Source organism: Bicyclus anynana, chromosome 27, assembly GCF_947172395.1.
Source record: "Bicyclus anynana chromosome 27, ilBicAnyn1.1, whole genome shotgun sequence".
Taxonomy (NCBI): Eukaryota; Metazoa; Arthropoda; class Insecta; order Lepidoptera; family Nymphalidae; genus Bicyclus; species Bicyclus anynana.
In genome coordinates this window covers 1,430,358-1,452,008 of record NC_069109.1, presented here as the reverse complement: position 1 = coordinate 1,452,008, position 21,651 = coordinate 1,430,358, and the positions used below count along the sequence as shown (strand labels likewise).

General features: G+C 38.3%; 2 protein-coding genes across 3 annotated transcripts; both read left to right on the top strand.

Annotated features, from left to right (window-relative positions):
* The first annotated feature begins 6,543 nt into the window (after positions 1–6,543).
* On the top strand, positions 6,544–13,998 carry LOC128199689 (oocyte zinc finger protein XlCOF6-like). Of its 2 annotated transcripts, XM_052890330.1 has the most exons (9): positions 6,650–6,880; positions 8,987–9,161; positions 9,330–9,422; positions 9,678–9,812; positions 10,184–10,648; positions 11,185–11,279; positions 11,777–11,838; positions 12,010–12,803; positions 12,891–13,998. In XM_052890330.1, exons 1-9 carry the CDS (start codon positions 6,801–6,803, stop codon positions 12,954–12,956), a joined length of 1,965 nt encoding a protein of 654 aa, XP_052746290.1. In that variant the 5' UTR covers positions 6,650–6,800; the 3' UTR covers positions 12,957–13,998. The 2 variants fall into 2 exon arrangements, with proteins under 2 accessions (XP_052746291.1, XP_052746290.1); XM_052890331.1 differs by lacking the exons at positions 11,777–11,838; positions 12,891–13,998 and having other exon boundaries at positions 6,544–6,880; positions 9,669–9,812; positions 12,010–12,183.
* Positions 13,999–14,872: 874 nt separating this feature from the next.
* On the top strand, positions 14,873–21,382 carry LOC112046478 (uncharacterized). The gene has a single exon (XM_024083106.2). It carries the CDS (start codon positions 15,014–15,016, stop codon positions 20,294–20,296), a length of 5,283 nt encoding a protein of 1,760 aa, XP_023938874.2. The 5' UTR covers positions 14,873–15,013; the 3' UTR covers positions 20,297–21,382.
* Positions 21,383–21,651: the final 269 nt, after the last annotated feature.

Genomic DNA, 21,651 nt, shown 5'->3' with positions numbered 1-21,651 from the left:
CTGTTTTCTTAACATGATAAATTATTTTTTTGATAAGGGTTTTATTCCAGATGCCTGGAAAACCCAGTTAATTATTCCCATACTCAAATCTGGCAAAAATCCATCAGATCCTAATTCATATAGACCTATCGCACTGTCATCTACTTTAGTAAAAGTTATGGAGATCCTCCTCAAAAACAGATTGGAGTGGCTAATGGAGAGCAAAGGTATGCTGGCTCCTTCCCAGTTTGGCTTTAGGAAAGGTCTCAGTACTGCAGACAGTCTCAGCATACTCACTACAGACATTCGAACTGCCTTTGGAAGGGGAGAGTACCTAGTGGGTATATTTCTAGATATTGCTTCTGCATATGATAATGTAATTCTTCCGTCACTCAGGCAAAAATTGCTCCAGCTGAGTGTTCCTCCGAGGATGACTCATTTCATATGTAACCTGCTCTCTGGCAGGTCAGTGGTGTTGAAACACCAGTCCACCTTTCTTCCCCCCAGATTAGTCTGGAAGGGTCTCCCCCAAGGCTCTGTCCTCAGTCCCTTACTTTATAGCCTATATACTCAAGATCTAGAATTGTCTGTAAGCAACTTTTGCAACATATTACAGTATGCTGATGATATTGTCCTTTACCATAGTTCGAGCTCTGTAGACGAACTACATCTACGTCTCAACTCTGCACTTTATTACCTAAGCCAATGGCTCTCCGATCATGGCCTTTCTCTAGCAGTGGACAAATGCCAAGCAGTAGTGTTTACGAGGAAGAGATCGATCCCTACTTTTAACTTTAGTTTGGAGGAACAACCTATTAACTTGATAGACAAAGCCAAATTTCTTGGTATTATACTTGATAGAAAACTAAACGGAATCGCACATTCACAATACATTTCTAGAAAATGTGAAAAAGGTATCAATGTGCTACGGGCTGTAGCAGGAGTATGGTGGGGAGCTCACGCTTACTCCTTAAAACTATTATACAATGCGCTAGTTCGTAGTCACATTGATTACTGTTCATTTATTTTAGACCCCCTAAATAAAACTACCTCAGAACTGCTGAACAGAATTCAATATAGGTCTCTTAGAATTGTCTTAGGGGCAATGAAGTCATCCCCAACAAATGCTCTACAGGTTGAATGTGTTGATCCTCCGCTGCATCTCAGGCGACAGTATCTATGTGATAGATTTATCAGTAAAACACTTCAGCTTTCTTCCCACCCTCTATGGTCTAAATTAACCCAGCTATCAGTAGTCCTTAGACCTAGTAATCCCTCTTCATGTCTCCTTAATAGTTTTGAAAAATTTACCAATCTTCCGCATCCCTTGTCGTCATTATCAATAAATCCTTTGTATTCTACGTCATATGAGGCCCTTGTTTACAATCCTCCTGTGATTACAGATCTGGGACTAACCAAAGACGCCCCTGACACCAACACAAAATTCCAAGAAATTGTTCATCAAAATTGGTCAAATTACTTGTTCATCTACACAGATGCTTCAAAACTCTCCCCTGAAAGTTGTGTTGGTGCAGCCTGCTGGGTTCCCAAATATAAAATAGTTTTGCAATTTAAATGTCCTCCAGAAACCTCGGTGTTCACAGGAGAGGCTGTTGCCTTGTTAGAGGCAATCCTGTTTGCCCGATCCCATAACATAAAACAAACTGTTATTTTTACTGACTCCCTTAGCTGCTTGTATTCCATTAGGGAAAACCCTTTTAGAAGTAAGTCAAAATTTCCTATTATACTACAGATTAGGGAAGCTCTGTTCTCATGTCATCTAATGGGTTTGTCTATATTTCTAGCATGGATACCCAGTCACTCCGGCATCTCTGGTAATGAATCTGCGGACTCTTGTGCTAAGGCAGCTGTACAACTTGGCTCATTGGAACATTTTAAAAATTATTCACATGACCTCAGCACCTTAGCAAAAAACTATTTAGATAAATCTTGGCAATCATTTTGGAACCAATCAAAAACCATTAAAGGTAAATTCTATGCCTCAATTCAACCAGACATACCCAAGCGACCTTGGTTCTTTCTCCATAGGTATGCTGACAGATGGGTTACCTCCACAATATCCCGTTTAAGACTTGCTCATGCCTGTACACCTGTCCACTTGAATAAAATTAGAGTGAGAGATCACTCTCTGTGCGAATGTGGTTTGGACGAAGGCTCAGTTTCCCATATCCTCTTCTCTTGCCCTAAACTTCTCCACCCCCTATATGATGTTCTCCCTCCTAAATTTCCACGTCCTTTAAATGTTGAGTGTTTGTTAATGTCTGTGTTTAGTCCCTATTGTAAATTTATATGTAAATATATTCAATGTAATAACATTAAACTGTAAATATTATATGTGTTAACAATATTAATTTTGTGTTCTTTCAGAAATGTGACTAACATCCACACTAACAAAAAAAAAAAAAAAAATCCGCTATTTATAGTGTCAAAATTAAGCTGATTAATAATCAATTCTTGATTCCCAGCTTACACCGATCAACCTCTAAAAGTGTGTCTTCCTTACCCACGCGACATTGGCGAAGTAAATTGTACCCAGTTGGTACAGCAGCAAGCCATAAAATCAAAAATTGAATTGAATTAATGTTGCATTTCTTGGGAGATATTGAATATTATTTCGAAAGAATTAAAGTAAATTCGTAGATTTATATAATCAAAAACAGTTAAAATAAATATTTTCTTTTATTTCCGCTAGGGTACAACTGGACCTGGGCTCCATACAATTTTGGAACATCTCCTTTCTTATTGAGTGTCGACTCTAATCGGCATTTCAGGGTCTGGGTCATCTTTATTCTGTGGGCACTAGTTGGAACTACCTCAGGAGTCCTGCGAGTCGCTGGTGTACATGGCGTGCCGCGCGCGGGGCGGCTTCGGTCGCGGCCCTGAATTTGAAGCTGAATTTGATGCCTTTGTGTAACTTCAATAAAGGTATATAAGGTCTTCATTGTCATCGTCACCATAGGCGTATATTGGTTTTTTTAATTAATTACGTATATAAAATGTATTTTTTTCATTAGCTGTCAACAATAATTAGGAATTTAAACTATCGTGAGTGTTATTCATATTAAATGATTATGAAACACGGCTAAAACTCACGTGATATTACGTCGGAGTATGCCCTGTACCTGCACTGGTGAAGAGTATACTGCGATCGCCTAAGGATAGGGATCCGCTGAACGTGCCCGAGGTGTACAAGATTCCGTGTGACTGTGGTAGATCATACATCGGTGAGACTCGCCGTAACATCACCACAAGAGTATCACCCGAATTTTAATCGGGATCATGGATGGTTGCTGCCCACAGCGTGGAAACCGCTATTTCTTTCATTGTCACATACAACAAACTTGGAACAAGATAGCATTAGTTCGGTTTGCTTACAAGAAGACGAGTCTAATGAAGATGACATTAATGAACCGTCGGAGAGTATAACGGAACCTTCACTCCCCACCACTCAACCCCTCTTCGCGCGCGTAATGCGTGCAGCAGCGCGTCGCGCAGCCGCTTCGCAGTTTGGATCGTGCCGCGATGCAAGAACCAGCTCATGACTAAGGGCCCCGTATGGGTTCGAAACTAGTCGGGCATACTCCGACGTAATATCACGTGAGTTTTAGCCGTGTTTCATAATCATTTAATAATAATTAGAAATTTTTATCATGGCAACTTTTACTGTATTGTCTATGTTTAATTTGTAGATAAGGAACTGAAACATGTCCCAATTTTCTATAGAGGCTGGGCCTTTATTCTGAGTGTCAACTGAGCAGAACAAATTATTTTTATCTTAAAAGAACATAAAATATAGGGCTTAAAACCCAAAATTAAAAAAAAATGGAACCCGCAATAAGACAAGTAGTCAACTGTCACTGTGAAGTCATTCAACTATATTTTTAATCTGTGCATCGTTGCCATAGATGAATAACTTATTTAGTTTACACCATAGACAAATAACCTAAAACTTAATAATTTTTAAAAATTATAAATTAAAATGATGTTTTTGAGTTTATTGCTGGCTCTTCTCAGTAGAACCTGCATACTGTAGGTAGTCTTTACAAATACTCAAACTTGATGTTATAAAATACATGTAAAGTAAGTCTTGAATAATTGAAATAAATGTATTTTGAATTTGATGCTTGTCTTCAATTGAATTCAATTTCATTATATACTTATACTAATATTATAAAGAGGTAAAGTTTGTAAGTTTGTAACAATTCTTTGAAATGGGGTAATCTTAGGAACTGCTGGTCCGATTTTAAAAATTTCTTTCACCAGTAGAATGCTAAGTTATCGGGAAGTGCTGTAGGCTATATTTTATATTTCTATCATATGTAACTACTGAGTTATCGCGGGTTTTCTCTTACAGGTCGGACCGAAAAACTTACTTATTCGCATGCGCTGCCTCAACCATTGCGTATAACTGAAATAAATGTATGGAGGCTTTTTGAACCTTTAAAAGTTCTATAAAAAAGTCCGCGACACCATATATCTATCTTTTATATTTTAGCAGATATAGTACCTTTAGTACTTTAATAAATTATTTAAATTTTAAACTAAGGTTTACGTCATTATTTACACAACTAAACTTAAATCCTTATCAAAATAAATTATTTAATAATCACAAAGATATTATAGAGATAAGATTTGCCTTTTACAGTATGTTAATTAGTTATATAGTTTCGGAGATAATACAAAATTTCTGAAAATCGCAGAAATGCCGCTATATGACGCCCCGCGGTTTCAATTACGTGGTTCCCGTTCCCGTGTGAATATGAGGACCAGACATAACCTATGACACTTGCTAATAATGTAGCTTTCTATTGGTAAAAGAATTTTCCAAATTCGTCCAGTAGATCCAGAGATTACCCCCGACAACCACACAAACTTTACCTCTTTATAGTATTAGCATAGAAGTCTCTTGGGAAATTATAGTCTTTTGGTCATTCACCACGCACAAAAGGCTTGACCAATTTTGCTGAGGATAGGGATAGGATAGGGGTAGGGAAGGGGTAAGATAGAGGTAGAGTAGGGGTAATTTAGGGAAAGTGTAGGGTAGGGTAGGGTACGGATAAGGTAGGGGTAGTGTAGGGTAGGGGCAAGGTAGAGGTAGGGGAAGGATATGGAAGGTATAGGGTAGGGGAGGAGTAGGAAAAGGGTAGGGTACGGGTAGGGTTGGGGTAAGATAGGGGTAGGGAAGGGTTAGCGGTAGGGTAGGAGTAAGATAGGGGTAGGGTAGGGGTAGATTAGGGGTAAGGTAGGATAGGGTATGGATAGGTTACGGGTAGGGGTAAGGTGGGGGAGGGGAGGAGGTTATTACCTCTAGACTTGTTGAAAACTGCTGGCAATGTCTGAATAACTTGGGCAACCGTAATCAGGTTATCCTTCGCTGGGTTCCAGGGCATGCAGGAATAGTCGGCAACGAAAAGGCGGACCAACTTGCGAAACTAGGCGCGAGGTTACCACAGACAGGACCTGAACCCTTCTGTGGTATACCTAAAAGCCTAGCCAAACTCACCCTGTTAACTTACTGTTACTACGACACCCTTATTCGCTGGAGAAAACTTCCAGGAATGAATCACTCAAAAGCGCTAGTAAAATCCTTCAATAAGAAGGCTGCTTCAGACCTACTAGCGCTTAGTAGGAAAAACCTATGTATCTTAGTGCGGGCACTTACCGGACACTGTGGACTCAATAGACACATGTTCAATCTTAAACTCCGGGACACAGATCTGTGCAGACTCTGCCTAGACGCAGAGGAAACACCTATGCACATCTTATGCAATTGCCCAGCTCTAATACATAAACGCAACCTCCACTTAGGGCATTACACAATGGATCCAGAGGAGGTGAAACACATCCCAGCCAAGAAACTGCTGCTGTACCTGGCAGCAACCAGTATTGGAGGGGATATCTAGTCAGTGGCGATCACAATAGATCGGTAACGGTCAACGTGATACAGGACCTCAAGAGACCTGCAGAGCCGCGACATCAAGAAGAAGAAGAAGGTGGGGGAGGGTAGGGTTAGCGTTAGCGGTAGGGTAGGAGTAAGGTAGGGGTAGGGTAGGGTAGGGTTGGGTAGGTTTACGAGCAGGGTAAGGTAGAGGAAGAGAAGTTTACATCAATTTTTACGCGGATGAAGTCGCGGGCATCCGTTAGTGATTTATAATACTGTACTGATTAGGGATGGCGATCTGAGATCGAAGAACCGATTTATCAAGCCAAAAAAATCGATCTTTTGAATCGATAGTAGTACTGAAATCGTATGACTGGTTTCTTATTAAAGCACTGGCTTCTACGACCTTCAGTCTTCACCTCACAGACCACAAACGTGGCATATATAGACTATAGATAATTTTCATTAGTTTAATGTAATAATTAATAATTCCATGTTGAATTTTTAAACATTTGTTAGTTTTTGATACTCGAAAATAAAAATCGAAAATCGATATATCGAAAAAAAATCGCCTATATATATCGATTATTTTCGGAAAAAATAGCGATATTAAATATTTTGATAGATCGTTTTTTTTTTTTTTGCCCAAGCGCCAAGCCTTGCTTTGGCCTTGCTCCTGACTCCTGAGTAAATAACTAAATATCACAGATCACTATAGACTAGAAACTAAATATCAATAATTATGTTCCTTGCCTATACCTATCCTATCAGTTGAGGACTATTGTTTAATGTTTGTACGTTTGTACTTTGTGTTTGTATTCGTGATTCGTGATCGTGAGTTCATGACAAGCAGTTTATGTGTATTATATAAGGTGACAAGTTTTCTGTGATTCTTGACGACACAATCCACACATCAATAATGCGGTGCTGCGTGCCTTTCTGCGAAAATACTTCCGACAATATGTCAACATCTGAGAGGACGGCAATTACCTTTCATGGGTGAGTATAATTATTTATCTCATGTATTTCAGCCACAGCCGCCAATCTCACAGACAACATTACAACTCTTTGTCAACCAGTCTTATTCTGACTATCAAAATCTACAAGTAAAGACTACCTAGTGCTATAACTATGACCTACGAGGACCAACATAATGACCAAGTGTGAAAAAGTTCCACTTTCAGGAAAGAAGAACAACTATGAGAACCTTGTCTCACGCACTGTGTACTGACTACTGAGTGACTGAGCTATATTGGTCCCTTTTCTTGACCACAGTTAGTATAATATCATATTGAAAGCCATGTGTGTTGAAGTTTTACTATCAAGTTTTGATACCTAAATCAATTGAAGACAAGCATCAAATTCATAATACATTTATTTCAATTATTCAAGGCTTACTTTACATGCATTTTATAACATCAAGTAAAATTTGTAAAGACTACCTACAGTATGCAGGTTCTACTGAGAAGAGCCAGCAATAAACTCAAAAGTAAACATCATTTTAATTTATAATTGTTAAAATTATTATAATTCATTTCAAATTGTCTTCTTGTGTAAATGAAAGATTTATTTATTTATTAACCATACGCTGCCCGTGAGTATTTTATCGGTGAGCCCGTCTGCGTTGAAGAAGCCGACAGTCAGGGAATGCGGTTTTAATCCACCGTTGTCAGCCACTTAAACAATCTTTATATTCCTCTATCGTGCGGAGCATGATACTGTGCTCGCCTATTGCCCTTAGTTTACTTTATATTTTTTTACATGTTAGGTAATGGATATGATGGGCGACCGGTCGTCCATTTAGGAGTCAAATGGTTAAGGGAAATCTATACATTAAACTTGTGCTTACATTCAATTACATTGTTATATTACATTGTTTAGCTATTAAAAGATTTTCATAACATTCACAGTTTTACAGAGTATTTTATGTTGTTATTACATTTCTTAGCTACAGGTGTACTCATGTCCGTTAATTCTACTCTAATCTACAATATAATTTAAGATATCATTTTTTTTTTTTTTTTGTGTTCAGTTACATCTATCAGTGATCAGTCGCTTGACTATTAACTGAATTTTTCATAGCAGATCATGTTTCTAGTTAAAGGTCACTCCATTAAGTGACTCTTCGTGTTATGGCCTTTTTTTCGGGTATTACTGTCCACCACATAATTCATCCACAGTGGATCGCTTTAGCCTTTTGGTCTTACCAGGCGTGATAAGCAATTTGGCAAGACTATTTGTGTGTTCTTGTAGTCTGCTTTTGTGTTTTATGGCGTACTTTCTTATTTCTTCCTTGACAGTCGGCATTTCAAGATACTCATGCATGTCTGCTGTTTTGGTGAACCAGTTTAGTATAAGATATCATAAAGATATTATATAGAAAAAAACAATTATAAGCTGATTTACATAAGTGATAAGTAATTTAATCAATAACTAAGTAATTTAATTTATAGGTACAAATTTGGCATCAGAAGTGCAAATATTATTTCAAGTAAAATTATAATTGAAATTAAGATTAATTGTATTTAGAAATGTCAATTAGATATATATGATTAAAAGATAAATATGTCAATTGGTATTTTTTTTTATATGTACTTTCTGCGACATGGCGATCTGCTCTTAGGCAATAAGCCATTCATGTATCTGATATCATCATATCATTCAAGGATTTCCTCGAGAGCTAGTTTGCTGCAGATTCCCTGTCAGCAGCTCCCCCTTTGGCTTGTTATGGAAATCTGTTCCACAGGTCGGGAATGCTGTGTCTTTGTAGCTGAGCAAAACGGAGTCCACCCTCGTGACTCAGAGCCCATGCAAGCTCATTTGTGTGAACTGACAGTCTCTCCCAATACCTCAGGCTGCACTGTGATATTTCTTCACATACAGTTTTTATGTCAATGTCGTGGTACATGTACTTATTGCTGATACATCAATTGGTATAATTAAAATTTGATGATTAAAATGGTGAAACCTGTTCCAATGGCGTCCAAGTATCTTTGTCATTAAGGAATTTACCAATTGTGTAGTAACCTTGAATTTGTAACATATTGCTCCAAACATATAGTTCATAGGTATAGTTGTGTATACCATGATTGTGTTGATTTCCAGATTACCCAGTGAAGACAATCTCCGTACTGCTTGGCTCAGAGCCCTCGGCACACAAGACCATCACCTGCCCGACCCTGCTGTGGTCTGCTCCCAGCACTTCCTAGATGATGACTTTTATACAACAGAGAGTTGTGTGCGGCAGATTCACTCTAATGCTGTTCCTTCAATAGTGCAGGTCTGTTTATTGTGTTTTTAATTGTGAACTAAGATCCAAAAGGGGCAAGATAGACTTAAACTTGCATGTCAGTATATGTTGATAATTTAGATCAAGATAGGGCTAAAGCATTATATTATTACTTACATGCAATCAGTCATGTAGAAGTAACTGTTGGTATATTTACAGATGTGCATGATATGCCTGGACTCTGACAGCAAGCTGTCTCTAATGAGTAAACACAAGTTGGAGGAGGCATATGAACAGCTGACTGGACTGTCTGTGAGTTGACAACTTCATTGGGCATTTGACTACATTTTATATTGTTAATATTTAAAGTATGTTAATAGTAGAGCAATTAGTAGAAGTAACTGTATCTGCGATGACTGCTTTTGGAGATCCAGAGACATCTTTGCAGTGCTGCTGATTGCTTAAAAATATGCCACAGTAATTTTTATCCAATCAAATTTTATAACCTTGTTTCACAGAAATTTTGGAAATTTTTTTTCAAACTCCTATTGTGTGCAGTTGTTTCAGTTGTGTCGTCGAGGAAACCTAAAGCAAACGCTCTGTGTGATGTGTGCTCAGAGATTGATCAACTTCAGCAGATTTAGAGACTTGAGCTTGAGAGCCCATTCACTGCTGACGGACTCAGTTGAACAACATGCATCAGTGAGTACTTTATCGTAATCAACCTATGTTAGTGATATGCCTCCCTCTTTATAGGGGAGGGGATAGCTTCCCAACTCCGGGCTGAGATTGTTCACTGAGCTCAGTAGGTAATCCATGAGCTGAGCCAGGATTGGAACCCAGGAGCGCATGATCCGAAGCCATATAGGCTAACCACTGACCGACGGGACCGTAGTGAGTACTTAGTATTAACTATTTCATTTATATTTAAACCAGTACATCTAGCATGCAACTAACAACATATATGTTAAGAGAACTTGGCAATAGTTGTTTGGTTGCATGTTAGGCATTATTATGTCTTGTTACTTTACTTGCTGATTTGATTGTTTGGTGTAACATTGACCTTGTTTCAGAATACTATACAACACAAAGAATTGATGAACTGCACAAGTGCACATCTGAAGTGTAATTTGACACAAACAACATTAGGAGCTAACCATTGTGACTTGTACATAGATCACACTGATGGAGAGGAATCTGTAGTGGGAGATGTTGCAACAGTTGTGGTGAAGAATGAAAACAGTTCTGACTCCATGTCGAGTGCTGATAACTTGGAATTGGCACAAGAAGATGACAATCACATAGACAATTCCAACAATGAGTGTGCATCTGATGATGAATACTCTGACATGAGCATAGAGTTAGAGTCTAGGCTACTGGATGAAGCTATAAGTCAAGCTCTTCGTAGGAAAGCAGACCATGTGGCCGCAACACAGAGTTCCATAAACAGTGAAAGTGATATCTTCCAATGTGAATTTTGTTTTGAGGACTTTGTGCAAGAACTTGCATACAAGGAACATATGAGCACGCATCTCCAGGTGACTACTCCACGGAGGTGATCATCCTCCTCTGCATATCTATCATACAATAGGGTACTCGACTCATGACATAACCAATTTAAACAGTATTAATTTCGTATATATATATTTTCATAAAAAATTGTAATATAATTCTTTAGAAACTCCAGTTAAAACTGCATATTTAATAAATTTTTCCAAAAGTCAAAAACACTGTTGTCCATGTTGTGATGTCAGTCTTAGTAAACATATTATACACGTGGAATCAGTCCGATTTTTGCTTTCTGCTTTACTGGAATCCTGTTAAATACAAAAATAACTTTCGGTGTGAATATTGTAAAACCATAATTTTAAATAAAAATAACTAGTAAAAAAAACTTGCTAGACCTAATGGAAATCTTCAGTCACACCAGATAGCTTTTGGCATTATTCAAGTCTCATGAAAATATGAAATACTTTTTAGGATCTCATAGAAGGATAATGAGCAAATTATAACATAAAAAAAACAATTTGCTTTATAGACGGACAGACATGTGAATAAGTTTTGCGTTTTGCAGAGTGCTGGTGGCGGAGCTGCATGTGTTGCATCACAAGTGTGCGAGCCTCGTGCAGCTGTGAGCCGCAGCTGTGACTCACTCGTGCTGCAGAACAAGTCAGTATACAACGACACTGCATGTGCTGCATCACAAGTGTGCGAGCCTCGTGCAGCTGTGAGCCGCAGCTGTGACTCACTCGTGCTGCAGAACAAGTCAGTATACAACGACACTGCATGTGCTGCATCACAAGTGTGCGAGCCTCGTGCAGCTGTGAGCCGCAGCTGTGACTCACTCGTGCTGCAGAACAAGTCAGTATACAACGACACTGCATGTGCTGCATCACAAGTGTGCGAGCCTCGTGCAGCTGTGAGCCGCAGCTGTGACTCACTCGTGCTGCAGAACAAGTCAGTATACAACGACACTGCGTGTGCTGCATCACAAGTGTGCGAGCCTCGTGCAGCTGTGAGCCGCAGCTGTGACTCACTCGTGCTGCAGAACAAGTCAGTATACAACGACACTGCATGTGCTGCATCACAAGTGTGCGAGCCTCGTGCAGCTGTGAGCCGCAGCTGTGACTGCTAGCAAACTCACATTCTGCTGCTATGTTTCACAGAACAGGAAGTCAGAGGCTGAATGATGACCCTCCCCCGTCTGCAGACTGCGCTCAGGCTTTAGGTAAGTGACGAGCAGGGCAGGACAATAGTCCAACCCGGCCGGCCGGGGATCGAACCCTGCACCTCTGGCCCTGTAAAGTCGCGGGAGTGACGTTCAGGCGCACAGATAGTAGCAGTAGAGCTGTCGCAAAGGTTTGTCGGAGTCAATTATAAGAAGAATGTGTTGTTTCAGTGGCTCCACTGTCCGCGAGACTTGCGGCAAACAACGATAACAAAGTGCAGGCAACTGAAGAAGCAGGTGCGATCCAGAAAAGCGAACAAATCCTTGAAACTAACATCGACCAACTGGACAAGCGATCATCTCAGAGCGGCACCAAACCATACACAGATTGTGTAGTCCAGTTATACGACATATTCAAGAAACCCAAACAAGCTGTACCAGATGAGAAACCACGCGTGAGAATCCACACTGCTGCCAAGCCTTACTCTTGTCAGATATTGAACTATAAATGTGCACCAACAAGTCGAATATTGAAACACAAGATGACCCACCGTGGGGAAAAACCATTTTCTTGTGATATATGTAATTACAAATGTGCGCGAAAAGGTCATTTATTACAGCATATTAAAACCCACACTGGGGAAAAGTCATTTTCTTGTGAGATATGCAAATACAAATGTGCTCGAAAAAGTGATTTATTACGACATATTAAAACCCACACTGGTGAAAAGCTATACTCTTGTGATATATGCAACTACAAATGCGTGCTTAAAAGTAATTTGTTATGGCATATTAAAACCCACACTGGCGAAAAGCCATTTTCCTGTGAGGTATGCAATTATAAATGTACAAAAAAAAGTCATTTATCACAGCATATTAAAACCCACACTGGTGAAAAGCCATTTTCTTGTGAGGTTTGCAATTATAAATGTGCACGTAAAGGTAATTTATCACGGCATATTAGAACCCACACTGGTGAAAAACCATACTCTTGTGATATATGCAATTATAAATGTACACAAAAAAAAAATTATTTATTACACCATATTAAAACCCACACTCGAGAAAAGCTATTTTCTTGTTAGGTATGCAATTACAAAAGTGCACAAAAAGGCAATTTATTACAGCATATTAGAACCCACACTGGTGAAAAGCCATTTTCTTGTGAGAAATTGTAATTTTGCGCGAAAAAGTGAGTTTTTACTGCATATGAGTACCCACGACAACAATTGTAAGAAATAACAGTCACGTGTGCGTGAGATGTGCTTGTCGGCGTACTCGGCCAAGAACAAAGCTCAGCTCCATACACCTGCGGTTTTATTAATATTAACATGGATTAATTTTTTAAATTTTTATGTTACATGTTTATAAATATGTTGTTGCAGTTTAATTTCCTAATACAACTGTGTTATGTACTTGATGTTGTCCTGAGCCTAAGGATGCCTGGTAGTTATCGTTACAATGCGATAAGACCGCTGTTTGTTTTTCCATGTATTTCTGTTTTATTTGCCTATACATTTTAGTAGAGGGCAAAAAATAAATAAATTTGATCTAAAAATTTAAATTAAAAAAAAAAGACTAAATATACTTATATTTATCATCATTATCAACCCATATTCGGCTCACTGCTGAGCTGGAGTCTCCTCTCAGAATGAGAGGGGTCAGGCCAATAGTCCACCACGCTGGCCCAATGCGGATTGGCAGACTTCACATACGCAGAGAATTAAGAATAATTCTCTGGTATGCAGGTTTCCTCACGATGTTTTCCTTCACTGTTTGAGACACGTGATACTTAAATTCTTAAAATACAACTGAAAAGTTATATTTATATACATATTTTTTTATCTTACATTTATATCTCAGTTTACAAGCATCTATTTATTTAGTTAGTCCGCCATATTGAATCTATACTAATAATAGGAAGAGATAAAGTATGTGAGGTTGTAGTGTAGGAGGTGATCGGATGATTTTGAATAAAATAGCTTCTGCTACTTGAGACTACCGTCGTTTGGTGAACTACGCGATGTCATCATACAACTGTTTCATATGTGTAACCATTACTTATTGTCAACGCCGCAATGTTCCTCAAGGCGATAATTGCACATTGATTACCGCAGGCGTTTACTTTATTGCATCATAATATCATTTGTCTACCTACCTGCGACTATTTTTCATATTGTCATTCACTTGTGCCATCTTCCATTACAACGCAATACACGTTTCAATATCAAAAGGCCTTTTAATTAACAAAAACCACGAGGATCAAGTCCAACAGCAAACATTTTGGCGACCGTGCAGATTAACAACCGCGAATCTACAATCTTTTGGATATTACAATCAACGGACAAGAAATTCGTGACGAAAACATACGAAAATTGGATGACGCAATCTCAACAATGAACAAAGAAAAGACGAATCAACTCAGCTAAGTGCCTTGAATCCTTTCTTATCCTATTCTAAAAACTATTAACTTTCTATTTTCAGCAAGATTTGTGCAAATAATAGTATCAAAATCAAGTGAATTGTGAAACAATGTGTAACAGTTAGGTTATACCTAAGTACCTATTAATGAATTAACGAAATATTAGTTTTGCTTATTTTACGTAATATTATTTACATTTTTACTATAATCTCAATTTAAAACATTACGATTTGGTTAAAAGTTCGTAAAGATCAATTAATTTCATACAATTGATAATTCATTAATAAAATTACATATAGATTTGCATACCTACCATAGTATCCTAAACAATACCTATCTAGTATACCTAGCTTATTATTCTAAATTACTTTTATTACATCACATACGTAAATCTATAAAGTTATTACCTATGCCTATTAATTAATTACTTACGCTCTCATCTAAACTTGTCATATACTTACTTGGTACTCAATCGTATTGCCGAACATTCCAGGATCGCGTTGCTTCGCTCCGCGCGCCTGCAACCTACCTACCTAGCGCCTACGTTATCTTATCAGCTAAGGACGCGCGCAGTCGAGCGGTTTGAAGGCGGTTGAGATTCGTTTGTAAGCGGCCTAACAAGTATCACCGAATAAAGGAGCGTGAGCTAAAACTTTTCTTTTTAGTACTTATTACTCGATTACTTTGCAATAGCTTACATAATTATACATGAGGTATTTGCCTAATTTTTAATTTGTTTGTTTATAATTTGTTTGTATTATTGTTCACCTAAATAATTACCATTTAATCACGTTTCAAATCTTATAATACACAATGACTGAAAGTGCTAGTATGCCCGCTGTTGCAAAGGAATTAAGAGAACTTTATGCAAAACGTAGCTCGGTTAAAGGGCGCATTACTAAATATAAAACGTATTTAAATTCAATTTCTTCTAATAGTTTAACACCACTTGAGGTTGGTGAGTTAAAATTAAAAACAGAAAAGATTAAAAGACTTTCGGATTATTTTGAAGAGTTGCAAAATCGAATAGAAGTTGTAAATTCAGATAATATGTCATTAGAGCTTACTGAACGCGATAACATTGAACAAGATTTAATGATAACAATTGCTACAGGCTTACATCTCATAGATTCTAATGAAAGCATCTTGAACTCAAGTCGGCCTCACGCGTCACGCGACGAGCGCGGTGACCATTCGACTTCTATTGTTTGTCATCACGACAACCACGACATGGGTTTCAAGCTTCCTGAAATTCAAATTTCTAAATTTGAGGGTCACTTCTTCAGATGGTTGGATTTCAGAGACAACTTTTTATCTTTAATTCACAACAACGATCGAATAAAACCAATTCATAAGTTTCACTATTTAGTGTCATATCTCGAGGGTGAAGCCGCTCGTATAATTTCTAATATTGAATTATCCGAAGCTAATTACAGCATTGCATGGCAGTCATTGTGTGAGCGGTACGACAACAAAAAACAACTTATTAACCATCACTTAAATTCACTTTTCAGTATCGAACCGTCGGCCCGGGAGTCCGAAAGATCGATACGATTTTTAATAGACCATGTATCGAAAAATCTTCGTGCTTTAGCGACCTTAGGTCAACCGACCGACCACTGGGACACGCTTATAATTTATATCATGTCATCAAAATTAGACAACAATACTATAGGGAAGTGGGAAGAGCGTCGTAATAATTTTGCCGAAGTACCTACTCTAAAGCAATTTAATAAATTTTTGTCTGATCGTGCGGATGTCTTAGAAACTTTGAATAGAAACAAAAATGACAAGTTGAGGCAACTACCGCGGCCAATGACTAGTTCAGTACGCAACTACAACAACTACAAAAATTACAACAATGGCAATAATAATAATGAATTAAAATCTTTTGCAGCTACTTCTAATACAAATTCTTACCGCTGTTCCGTATGCAAGAATGATCATCGTATCTACGACTGTCCCATATTTTTGGCGAAGAGTGTGGGGGAGCGCAAGACCGAGGTCTCAAGATTAAGGTTGTGTTTTAATTGTTTGCGTGGCTCTCACTCTCTTCGTTTCTGCAAATCTGGACCATGTCGTACATGTAATAACTCACATAATACTCTTTTATGCACTATTCCAAACAAACATGATTCAGTCCCGACATCCAATAGAACAACTAAAAATACAACTCTCAATTTACCAAATAACAACGTAGTCAATTGCTCCACGTCCATACAAAATACTAATCAAATTATTTTATCCACTGCTTTGATTACAGTGACGAATCCGAAAACAAATCAAATCGAAAAGGTCAAGGCTCTCCTTGACTGTGGGAGTCAATCTACATTTATAAGTCAATCTTTGAAACAAAAACTATCACTCGATTCAGAGCCTATTAATACAATCAATATAATAGGTATCGGCAACACCAGTTGCGATGAAGTCACAGAAACTTGTACACTACAATTAGGTTCAATAAACAAAGATTTCAATATTCAACTTACCTGTTATGTTATGAAGCAACTAACAGGTCAAATTCCTAAAATACCTATCAACATTCAACAACTACAAATACCTACTGACATACAGTTAGCAGATCCAACTTTTGATCAGCCAGCTCCAATTGAAGTTTTGATTGGTGCCGATATTTTCTGGGACATCTTGGGTTGTGAGCAACATTCTCTCGGCCCCAATAATCCTAAATTAAGAAGTTCTAAGTTCGGTTGGTTAATTTCGGGTCCTATTTCAAATATTTCTAAATCTCAAAATAAACAATGTCTTGCTAACGTATCTCATCAACTAATAAGTACTAAAAAGAAAATCGAAAATGTAGACGAAATCGACCAACAATTAACAAAATTTTGGGAACTTGAATCAGTTCCTACAAATAAAATTTTACACGAAAATGAAATTGCTTGCGAAAACCATTTCCAACGTTTTACTCGACGATTAAGCACAGGTAGATTTTGCGTTAAACTACCTCTAACTAACGATCCTAAGAATTTAGGTAACTCTTATGATCTAGCCAAACGACGTTTTCTTAATTTAGAAAGACGACTAAAGAAGCAACCGGCTATTAAGTCACAATACATAGAATTTATGCGCGAATACGCTGATTTAGGCCATTTAGAAAAGTCAAAAATTTGTATTCCAAATCCATCGTATTTCCATTGCCATCATTCTGTTTTTAAACCAAACAGTGAATCAACCAAAATCCGCGTCGTTTTTGACGGTTCGGCGCGAGTTCTTTCCTCAGGCCTGTCTATTAATGACATTCAATTAATAGGCCCAAATATACAAGACTCTCTTTTCTCCATTCTGATTCGAGCTCGTCAATACAGATACATTTTAACAGGCGACATAGAAAAAATGTATCACCAAATTTTAATTGATGAAGAGCACCGAAATCTTCAATTAATATTATGGAGAGAAGATGAGTCTTTGCCTTTAGAAACACTTCAACTAAATACTGTTACTTACGGTTTTGCAAGTGCCAGCTATTTGAGTACTCGTTGCCTTTGGCAACTGGGGGAGGAATGCGAGGACGAACAAATTAAAAATATTATACAACATGATTTTTACGTTGATGACTTAATAACCGGTTCCGACAACGAAGAAGATTTACTTTACATTCAAAATTCTGTATCTGAGGCATTAAAAAAAGGTTGTTTTAACTTACGAAAATATAGATCTAATTCTAAAACTATTTATCAATCATCTACTATTGATTTTACTGACAATTTAAGCATAAGTGAGTCATCAAGTACTTTGGGCTTAGGATGGAATCCCACTTCTGATACTTTTAATTTTCCTATTCAAAACCCATCATACAAAAACTGTTTAACTAAAAGACTAATTTTATCATCATCTTTTAAAATTTTTGACCCGCTTGGATTATTAAGTCCTTGCATTATTAAACCTAAAATGATTATGCAGTTATTGTGGCTCAAGAAAGTAGGATGGGATGATCCCGTTCCTGAGGATGTAAAACTATCATGGGAAAAATTTGCAAATAATCTAGATGCTCTATCTAATATTCAAATTCCAAGACTCACACTCTGTGAATCACCGGTTCATATCGAACTGCATTCCTTTAGCGATGCCTCTCAATCTGCTTATGGTGCATGTATTTACTTAAGATCAATAAACCAAAACGGCTACGCTACTGTTAAGTTATTGTGTGCCAAGTCAAAGGTAGCACCTTTGAAACCGACCACCATACCTCGCCTGGAACTAAGCGCGGCTTTACTAAGTGCGAGATTAGTGAAAACCACTTTGTGCTCTTTAAGATGTCAGGTGATCCGTCTCGTCCACTGGTGCGATTCAACTGTCGTTCTTGGTTGGCTTCAAAGTAACGCACGAACACTTAAAACGTTTGTAGCCAATCGAACAGTCGAAATATGCGAACTCACGAATGCAGCTTCATGGCGCTATGTACCAACAGTGGATAATCCAGCCGATATGATATCGCGAGGTGTTGACCCACATCTAATAAAGGATTTAGAGTTATGGTGGTCCGGACCCCAATTTCTCTCTAAACCTGAATGCGAATGGCCACAATTAAAGGATAGTTCCAATCTCCCTCTACCAGAACTGGAAATAAAATCACATACCGTTAAAATTGAACCTGTTGAATCTTTCATACAAATGGAAAATTATTCTAAATTTACTAACCTAAAACGAGTCACAGCTTACATATTGAGATTTATACACAACATTAAAAATCCTAAATCTAAAACAATCGGTAATTTAACTATTGACGAATTAACTAACTCATTTAATTTTTTATGTATAGTAGCTCAAAAACAATCTTTTCCGAATGAATATGCCACTCTAACGAAAAACAAACAACTAAATTCTAAATCAAACATTCTCTCTTTGTCTCCTTTCATCGACGATCACAACTTGATTAGAGTAGGCGGTCGAATAGATGCTTCTAGTTTAAGTTATGATCAAAGGCATCCAATCCTTCTGCATTCATCCCATTATCTAACAAAACTTATTTTCAATTATTACCACATTTATAATTTACATGCTGGTCCACAATTACTGCTTGCTTCTGTACGACAACTTATTTGGCCTATTCATGGCAGGCGGCTCGCTAGAAACACAGTACAGAAATGCGTCATGTGCAGACGAGTTCAAGGTAAAACTCTTAATCCTCTTATGGGAAATTTGCCAGCACAGCGCATAACTCTGGATTTTCCATTTAGATCCGTAGGTGTAGATCTGGCCGGCCCATTTATGACGCTAAATAGAAAAGGTCGTGGCGCTCGACTTGTAAAAACCTATCTTTGCCTATTCATATGCCTGCGTTACAAATGTTTACACTTAGAAGCGGTCAGTGACTTGACGAAAGATGCTCTCTTAATGACGTTTCGTAGAATGATCAGTAGACGTGGAAAACCAGCGGAATTTTTCTCGGATAATGGAAAGAACCTGGTCGGTGCTGCTAATGACATTAAGAAATTCCTAAAACAAAACAAGGAATCTATTATCGAATTTGCAACTCAAGAACAAATCAAATTTATATTCTCACCGTCTTATGCTCCTCACTTTGGTGGCATTTGGGAAGCTGGCGTGAAATCCGCGAAACATCATATTAAACGCGTAATGGGTAATACACATTTGACGTTCGAAGAAATAAGTACATTATTTGCACAAGTCGAAGCTATACTTAACAGTCGTCCCCTGTGTCCATTATCTCCTTCTCCTAACGACTTCCTAGCCCTTACTCCAGGGCATTTTCTGATTGGTCGTCCTATCACTTCACTGCCGTCACCCGATCTAACTGACCATAATTCAAGCAGTCTGCAGCGCTACGCACGGCTTGAGCAAATCAGACAACATTTTTGGAACCGTTGGAACAAAGAATATGTCTCCGAATTACAAAACCGACTCAAGTGGCGCACCAACGACGGCCCCAAGCTCAAAATTGGTGACCTTGTTTTAATACATGAAGAGTACGTGCCTCCACTTTCCTGGCGAATGGGACGAGTTACACGGATGTTCCCAGGACGTGACGGAGTTTCCAGAGTCGTCGACATAAACACCACCAAAGGAAGCTTAAGAAGACCACTAACCCGAATTTGTCCATTGCTGCCTGATTAGTGTTTGTAGAAAGATAAGCCTTTCTACGCGGGGGAGGATGTCAACGCCGCAATGTTCCTCAAGGCGATAATTGCACATTGATTACCGCAGGCGTTTACTTTATTGCATCATAATATCATTTGTCTACCTACCTGCGACTATTTTTCATATTGTCATTCACTTGTGCCATCTTCCATTACAACGCAATACACGTTTCAATATCAAAAGGCCTTTTAATTAACAAAAACCACGAGGATCAAGTCCAACAGCAAACACTTATCTATTATTATAAAGATGTACTGACTACTTGTTGATATAATTAGGAAATATATGTTTTCAATTCAAATGTTTGTCTTTCATTAAGTCTCCATTTGACTCCTAAATGGACGACCGGTCGCCCGTCGTATCCATTACGTGACATGTAAAAAAATATAAAGTAAACTAAGGGCAATAGGCGAGCACAGTATCATGCTCCGCGCGATAGAGGAATATAAAGATTGTTTAAATGGCTCACAACGGTGGATTAAAACCACATTCCCTGACTGTCGGCTTCTTCAACGCAGACGGGCTCACCGATACAATACTCGCGGGCAGCGAATGGTTAATTTATTTTTACTGAAATTATAACATCGTGAGGAAATTTCGTAATAGCCCTGTGGATATGACCTCTGCCTCCGATTCCGGAGGGTGTGGGTTCGAATCCGGTCCGGGGTATGCACCTCCAACTTTTCAGTTGTGTGCATTTTAAGAAATTAAATGTCACGCCTCAAACGGTGAAGGAAAACATCGTGAGGAAACCTGCATACCAGAGAATTTTCTTAATTCTCTGCGTGTGTGAAGTCTGCCAATCCGCATTGGGCCAGCGTGAGGAGACTCGAGCTCAGCAGTGAGCCGAATATGGGTTGATAATGATGAGGAAATTTGCATACATATGAGAATTGTCTCTGCCTGTGTGAAATCTGCCAATACCTGTGACCTTCTACCTAACCCCTCATTCCGAGAAGAGACTCGTGTTCACCAGTGAGCCGAATATGAGTTGTTAAATATTTAAACAGGGTCAATAAAAATGCAGTAAGTATAATAGTAATTATATTTTGATTTAAATTGTACATTTGTTTTATTTATTGCCTAAATAGTGAAGGGGTCGGAGTCCGGACTCATCACTAAAGGTTCAATCCCTGCCCACTGCACTATTGTCGTATCCAGTCCTTACAGTAGTATTCATAGACGTTGTAGGGGGCACCCCCAGGGGATCCTTCAGCCGCTGAAAGTCTAATTTAACCTCTATTTGTTTGAGAATTTGACAACAAATTGGAGGGGAACAGGAATATTGGTCATATTTAAAATATATGGCAAATATTGTAAAAAAAAGAAGG

What these genes read in the sequence shown, in the direction of transcription:
- LOC112046478 (XM_024083106.2), top strand. Translation starts at nt 15,014, where the DNA reads ATGACTGAAAGTGCTAGTATGCCCGCTGTTGCAAAGGAATTAAGAGAA.
- LOC128199689 (XM_052890330.1), top strand. Translation starts at nt 6,801, where the DNA reads ATGCGGTGCTGCGTGCCTTTCTGCGAAAATACTTCCGACAATATGTCA. An exon ending in CTGTTCCTTCAATAGTGCAG is followed by an intron (nt 9,162 to 9,329) that starts GTCTGTTTATTG and finishes GTATATTTACAG; the next exon opens with ATGTGCATGATATGCCTGGA. An exon ending in ATATGAGCACGCATCTCCAG is followed by an intron (nt 10,649 to 11,184) that starts GTGACTACTCCA and finishes TGCGTTTTGCAG; the next exon opens with AGTGCTGGTGGCGGAGCTGC.